Here is a 7,279-nt window from a genome sequence, read left to right as displayed (position 1 = left end):
TATGGATTTAATAAAATATTTGGATGTTTACTTCTTTGTCAATTGACACAGAACAATTAAAACTTTGCCGATAATTAAACTGGCAATTTTTATACTGCGTAAAATATAAATATATAATTTCATATGAGGTTGTGAAATCATCCATAGATTTTATTAGAATTGTATTGCCCTTTATTTCTATTACAATTTTTTCATTATTATTATTAATATACGACTAAAGCGCCAGTTTTATCTACATTTGATTTCACTTAATCTGGTTGCAATAAACGAGGTGACGCGGAGGGATACACCAGGACCCACGTGTATATAGACTCCCTGTGCTGCAACATTAAGTTCCTTTCCTTTTTCTCCCATCAGTGAGCACAGGGGACAACGCTTTTGTTGCATTTTATTCAAGAAAAATCCACTCGATAACAAGGTACGTACGTGCAGTGCCGATTTTTAAAACATCACATATCACTTGATATTTACGTTTTGATTTTTTTAATCAAGCTACCTAGAAATTGAGAAAAAATGTCGCTGATTAAGAGCTCATGAGTCATGTCAACCGTTTAGAGTTGTCCTTCATTTAAAGCGGTTATAGGCCTACGTTTAAATACCTGCACATCTACGGAGTTTGTAATTGATGTGCGATTCGCTGAAAAACTGTTTTGCCCTGTGAACGTGCGTAGTAACTGATGCCGAGCAGCTTGAATGCGGCACTGCTGCACTGTGATGTCAGGCAGGTGGGGTAGAGGTTACGCAGCTGAATCGATGGTCCATCAAGATGAGTTTGTTTAAACTCAACCTATTGTGTTTATGTTTATTGGATCTGGTTGCAGAGCTGTGGAAATGTATGAGTATCATAATTGGAGGGGAAATAATTGTGGTAACGATCTCTTACGTAATCGAGTGAGATGTTTTAAACCTGATTAACGACTGTTAAACGACTAAAACTAAATGTAGATATTGCCTTTTATTATGATGTTGGGGGGGGGGGGGCGACTGTCTAAAGACTCTACTTTTTGAAGTAGACCACATTAAAGTGTATTCTACCAACTTTTTTTGAAATGCCCCTTTATCCAACTGTCGAAAAATGACGCAAAGCGTCGGGATTTTGCTACGGCCGTAGCCGGGCCTGAGCCTAATGATGCTAGTTTGTCATCCTGGGCTTAGTTTAACAAACTTTCGCTTGTAGGCATTCCCGAATAAGTTAAAATTTAGATAAATGGTGTAATTTCGCCGTTTGCCGCTCCTAAGCACGTGTTTTCGGTTTCATTGTATGGGCAAAGACGCCATGTTTGAGAGACACTTCCTTCCGCTCATGTGTGGTAGATTCTAGAAACTGTCCCAACCTGGAAAAACACTCAAGATCTGCAACTGGTCCAACATAGACTTTCCATTTTATGAAACTAAATTGCTTTTTTTTTTTTTTTTTTTTTTTTACACTTTTTCTATATTTGTTGAAGTTGTATAATGTAGCTTTATTTGTCTTTTTAGAAGAATCTTATTTTACTAGATGATAACAATCAGTTCTTTGAAATTAACCGTTTACTGGAAATTTCATATTTTTACCCCTATATCATAAATGCATATATTCATCTTTGCTTTGAAGGTTTTGTCGCACCATGTTCATTTATTTTATTTAGTCTCATTGAAACAACACTGTTTCATATCTATACGACTTAATGTTGTGCTCATCCAATACAATAAATGTATGACCTTAATGTTATCAATATATTTAAGGTTTAGGACAAAGCCCAGCATTTTGTTTACCATGGGTAACCTTCACTTAATGTCTGTAACTGTCCTTTTAAATGTTTCTGATTCTTCTGTCCAGATGCCTGAAGAAATGCACCAAGAGGAGGAGGTGGAGACCTTTGCCTTCCAGGCAGAGATCGCTCAGCTCATGTCCCTGATCATCAACACCTTTTATTCCAACAAGGAGATCTTCCTCAGGGAATTGATCTCAAACTCATCTGATGTAAGTGTACACAAAGTCTTTATGTTTAGGAAAGCCTCAGTATGAACTTTTCACGGTTTGAGTCGTTGATGATCTGACTTCCTGCGTCTTTAGGCTCTGGACAAAATCCGCTACGAAAGTTTGACCGACCCTTCAAAGCTGGACAGTGGCAAGGATCTGAAGATCGACATCATCCCAAACAAAGCAGACCGCACCCTGACTCTGATCGACACAGGGATTGGCATGACCAAGGCCGACCTCATTAACAATCTGGGAACGATTGCAAAGTCTGGAACCAAGGCCTTCATGGAGGCCCTCCAGGTACCAATGAGACTAGTTGAACACAGTTGGACTTGTTGCATTTTGTTAACTTTGTGGATTTGGATAAGTATTAATGGACCTTGTTTTCTTCTAGGCTGGTGCTGACATCTCCATGATCGGTCAGTTTGGTGTGGGTTTCTACTCCGCCTACCTTGTTGCTGAGAAGGTGGTGGTCATTACAAAGCACAATGATGACGAACAGTACGCCTGGGAGTCATCTGCTGGAGGATCCTTCACAGTCAAGGTTGACAATGGTGGGTGTGTTCTGCTTTTGAAAAACATCAGTTTGCCTTCCTATTTTCTTTTCTAATAGAATCCTCATTTTAACAGGTGAGCCCATTGGCCGTGGAACTAAGATTATTCTGCACCTGAAGGAAGACCAGACTGAGTACATCGAGGAAAAGCGGGTCAAGGAGATCGTCAAGAAGCACTCGCAGTTCATTGGCTACCCCATCACCCTGTTTGTAAGAGCCAAACATTGATCACCCATGTCATTTATTAAAACTGTTACTGGACACAATTTTAAACTGGCTTTGCTCTCTTCAGGTTGAGAAGGAGCGTGACAAGGAGATCAGTGATGACGAGGCAGAGGAGGAAAAGGCAGAGAAGGAGGAGGAGAAAGAGGAAGGTGAGGACAAACCCAAGATTGAGGATGTTGGCTCAGATGATGAGGAAGACTCCAAAGATAAGGACAAGAAGAAGAAAAAGAAGATCAAGGAGAAGTACATCGATCAGGAGGAGCTGAACAAGACCAAGCCCATCTGGACCAGGAACCCTGATGACATCACAAATGAGGAATATGGTGAATTCTACAAGAGTCTGACCAACGATTGGGAGGATCACCTAGCTGTCAAGGTATGTAAGACCTCTTGAAGATGGATTCAGATACAGTAGCTAAATGTGGCTGATTAACTTTGGCTCTTCTCATTCAGCACTTCTCAGTTGAAGGCCAGCTAGAGTTCCGGGCACTGCTCTTCATTCCCCGCCGGGCACCTTTTGACCTCTTTGAGAACAAGAAGAAGAAGAATAACATCAAACTGTATGTGAGAAGAGTCTTCATCATGGACAACTGTGAGGAGCTCATCCCAGAATACCTGAGTAAGTTCAGCCGCACTCCTACCCTGAAATAAAGTCCAAGGTGTAAACCAAAGCAACACGGTAAAACTTTGCACCTTTATCCTTCTAGACTTTGTCCGTGGTGTTGTGGACTCTGAGGACCTGCCTCTAAACATCTCCAGAGAAATGCTGCAGCAGAGCAAGATCCTGAAAGTCATCCGTAAAAACATTGTGAAGAAATGTCTGGAGCTGTTTGCAGAGCTGGCAGAGGACAAAGAAAACTACAAAAAGTTCTATGAGGGTTTCTCTAAGAACATCAAGGTATCTATGCTGGATCTGCTACCAAAGAGATGCTGCTTAAACAGTCATGAATATATTTCACTTTCAGATTTGGGTAGTTCTGAAAATGAGAATACATTTAAAGTTGTAAAAAGATTGGAATGAACCAAGTGGACTATTTGATCAACCTGAAAGAATCTTTTCTATCTTTAACTCTGTCTGCAGCTGGGCATCCACGAAGACTCTCAGAACCGCAAGAAGCTTTCTGAGCTGCTGCGCTACCACAGCTCCCAGTCTGGAGATGAGATGACCTCCCTGACAGAATACCTCACCCGCATGAAGGAGAACCAAAAGTCCATCTACTACATTACTGGTAAGCTTTGACAAATAATTTTTAATCTGTAGCATTTGTTTGGAAAAAATGAAAATTTTAGGTTTTCTTTTCCCCCTCTTCCAGGTGAGAGCAAAGACCAGGTGGCGAACTCTGCTTTCGTTGAGCGTGTCCGTAAGCGTGGCTTCGAGGTGCTCTACATGACTGAGCCCATCGACGAATACTGTGTGCAGCAGCTGAAGGAGTTTGATGGAAAGACCCTCCTTTCTGTCACCAAAGAGGGTCTGGAGCTGCCAGAGGATGAGGAGGAGAAGAAAAAGATGGAGGAGGACAAGGCCAAATATGAGAACCTCTGTAAGCTCATGAAGGAGATCCTGGACAAGAAAGTGGAGAAGGTTGGTGACTCAAAGGGATTTGGCTGGAATTACTTTTTTTTTTTTTTTTTTTTTTTACTGCATGCCCTAACCTGTCGCCCTCTTTTCTGAAGGTCACTGTCTCCAACAGACTGGTGTCGTCCCCCTGCTGCATTGTCACAAGCACCTACGGCTGGACGGCTAACATGGAGAGGATCATGAAGGCCCAGGCGCTAAGGGACAACTCCACCATGGGCTACATGATGGCCAAGAAGCATTTGGAGATCAACCCTGACCACCCCATCATGGAGACCCTGAGGCAGAAGGCCGAGGCTGACAAGAACGACAAAGCTGTAAAGGACCTGGTGGTTCTACTTTTTGAAACTGCCCTGCTGTCCTCAGGGTTCTCTTTGGACGACCCACAGACCCACTCCAACAGAATCTACAGAATGATCAAACTTGGCCTGGGTAAGGGTGACCTCCATTTGAGTTGGCTTAACCTTTGTGTCTGTCGGGTGCAGCGAATTAATAAATGTGTTTTCCAGGCATCGATGATGAGGATATTCCCACAGAGGAGCCAACCACCACAACTGTCCCAGAAGAGATGCCGCCCCTAGAAGGTGACGACGATGCTTCACGCATGGAGGAAGTTGATTAAACTGACCCTACACTTTGATTCCAAACACTTTAACCCCACATTGCCGTAGTACATTCTTTTAAAATTCCAGTAACTGCAAATGATAAACATTCCTGTAGTGTGGAGACCCAGTGTCACTGGGGCCTTCCACTGCAAGACCTTTAAAGAAAAGCAGTTTTCTTTTTGCTGTGAAAGTTTAAGGTGACCTTTATTTTAAAGTAACGTTCCAACCTTAATGTTATCTGTAAATGTTCTAATATGGGACTGATGCATTCCATTATCAAAGTCCAGTTTCTTTGGGGGGTAATGTTATGTGCAATGCTGCATGGAGAGGAGAGGACTGTCTGAATCTTTACCCGAGTTCAGGTTAAACTGTATTCGAAGTCTTGTTTTTTTGCAAAAAAATAAAGATGGTAATACCTTGTTTTGTATCTCTGCCTCCTTATTTACTTTCTCTACCCTGAAAGAATCTATTTGGATTTTGGTCTGTTTTGCAGAAGCCACATCTCTCCACTAGAGGGAGCTGCAGTTGTTGGACATGCATCCCTGACATTAACTAAATGGGCTGTTCACCTGCTATACAAGTACAAATGGAACTGAACTAAAACTTCTATATAGAATAGTAGCAACACTTAGAAACAGGGTTTCTGCAGGTCATTTAAAGTCAAAGTTTTTTAAAATGAGGGCCTTAATTGGCATTAAAATTCATTAAATGTGTTTAGTGTGGCATTTAAAACAAAAAAATTCGAAGAGTATTAAAAAGCATTAAATTTGAGTTAATCATTCCTGTATAAACCCTGAAAGTGGTACATATTTTAATGTTAATTTCAGAGAGCCTGCCTGGATAAACAAGAACTTAGTTAAAGAGAGCGGGCAAACAGAACTGTCAATTACCTAAAATCTGTTCACTGAATTGAGTTTTTGAAACTAAAGTTGAACTGAACTTTTAAACAAGTTGAGGTGGGTGGGGAGTAGTTTCATGTAACTGATGCTAGAACCTGACAACATAGTCTACTGCAAAGCTATACAGAAGGTTTTTTTTTTTCTTTTTTTTTTTTTTGCAAAAGGCCTGTTGGTCTAAAGGAGAGCAAAGGTTTGAAAGGCAATTAAATGGAACAATTTCTGAAACTTGGACCAAATGTGCACCTGGATGGAAATTTCTTGCTGCAATTAGCATTTTGACTGGAGGACCCTCTGTAGATTCTTTATATATATTGCATTTTTTACTATTTTGCAAGGCTGCACTTTAAAGATAAATGTCCAGAGAGCTGTTCCAAACTTTCCTTTTGTTTTATACTTTAAACAAGACAAGTCTAAGATTCATCTGCACAAAGTAAATGTGACAAGTTGGAGAAATTAAGCCCAAGAAAGTGAAACAATGTTTCCTAATTGTTTTTTGGACTATAATTCAGAGTTGATCTTTCATATATTTTTTTTCTGGTTATTTGCACTCTGGACACAGACTTGGAAAACTGTTCTAACCTTGGCTACTAAGTCATAATCCAGAAATGGCAAATTGTTTGGAATGAACTCAATGGCTGTTTTTTTTTTACAATAGAACAATCCAGCAGACTTAAAGTGGACAAATTTAATGGCAGTAAGGCATTCCATATTTGGTTTTACATCCTGAATAGACAGACTTAAAGGAATAGTACACCCAAAACATGATTAGCCTTCATTTTCTACTCACCTCCATGCTGAACAACACTCTGGAGTACTTTTTTGATATCTCAAATGCATCTGGAGATCTGGGAGGCTTCTTGCTGTCTGCTGACATTCAAATAATGGAGGTCCATGGCGCCCGAGACAGAAAGGTCCATAAAAGTCCACAAAAACGTGTCAATATTCCTCCATACTGCTCGTCCAATGTAATCCAAGTGTCCTGAGTGGGTAGCATCCAGAATTTACTCGAAACGAAGTAATTTAGAATGTTTTTAGAGCATAAACAGTAGTGTATAGGATTTCCTAATAGCGCCCCCATGCGCGCTCACGATTCTACGGAAGCCGGCAGACCAAACCGGAAGGAAGTGCGCATTCAGCGTCTGGTCTGCCGATAATGCAAGCGTAGAAGAAGAAATGTGCTGTTTACCTGTGCAAAGAAAGAAACAACGAAAGAAAAATGTCTGAGGACTTCAGTGTTGAGGAAGAGCATGAGTTCTTTGCCGAGCTGAATGCGCTGGTTTGGTCTGCCGGCTTCCGTAGAATCGTGAGCGCGCATGGGGGCGCTATTAGGAAATCCTATACACTACTGTTTAGGCTCTAAAACGTTCTAAATGACTTCGTTTCGAGTAAATTCTGGATGCTACCCACTCAGGACACTTGGATTACATTGGACGAGCAGTATGGAGGAATATTGACAA

General features: G+C 41.0%; 1 protein-coding gene across 1 annotated transcript; it reads left to right on the top strand.

Moving 5' to 3' along the window:
• Positions 1-282: 282 nt before the first annotated feature.
• Positions 283-5,343, top strand: hsp90ab1 (heat shock protein 90, alpha (cytosolic), class B member 1). Its single transcript, XM_038309103.1, has 12 exons — positions 283-418; positions 1,820-1,963; positions 2,057-2,263; positions 2,358-2,517; positions 2,594-2,727; positions 2,810-3,118; positions 3,196-3,361; positions 3,450-3,640; positions 3,824-3,971; positions 4,056-4,324; positions 4,417-4,750; positions 4,828-5,343. The coding sequence occupies exons 2-12, from the start codon at positions 1,820-1,822 to the stop codon at positions 4,938-4,940; spliced, it is 2,175 nt and encodes a 724-aa protein (XP_038165031.1). The 5' UTR covers positions 283-418; the 3' UTR covers positions 4,941-5,343.
• The last annotated feature ends 1,936 nt before the right edge of the window (positions 5,344-7,279 follow it).

The sequence above is a fragment of the Cyprinodon tularosa genome, unplaced genomic scaffold (genome assembly GCF_016077235.1).
Source record: "Cyprinodon tularosa strain WSP-4 unplaced genomic scaffold, ASM1607723v1 ctg657, whole genome shotgun sequence".
NCBI lineage: Eukaryota > Metazoa > Chordata > Actinopteri > Cyprinodontiformes > Cyprinodontidae > Cyprinodon > Cyprinodon tularosa.
Note: the sequence above shows the minus strand (reverse complement) of the source record. Positions and strands in the feature narration are given on the sequence as shown.

What these genes read in the sequence shown, in the direction of transcription:
- hsp90ab1 (XM_038309103.1), top strand. Translation starts at nt 1,820, where the DNA reads ATGCCTGAAGAAATGCACCAAGAGGAGGAGGTGGAGACCTTTGCCTTC. An exon ending in AGGATCACCTAGCTGTCAAG is followed by an intron (nt 3,119 to 3,195) that starts GTATGTAAGACC and finishes CTTCTCATTCAG; the next exon opens with CACTTCTCAGTTGAAGGCCA. An exon ending in GCTCATCCCAGAATACCTGA is followed by an intron (nt 3,362 to 3,449) that starts GTAAGTTCAGCC and finishes TTATCCTTCTAG; the next exon opens with ACTTTGTCCGTGGTGTTGTG.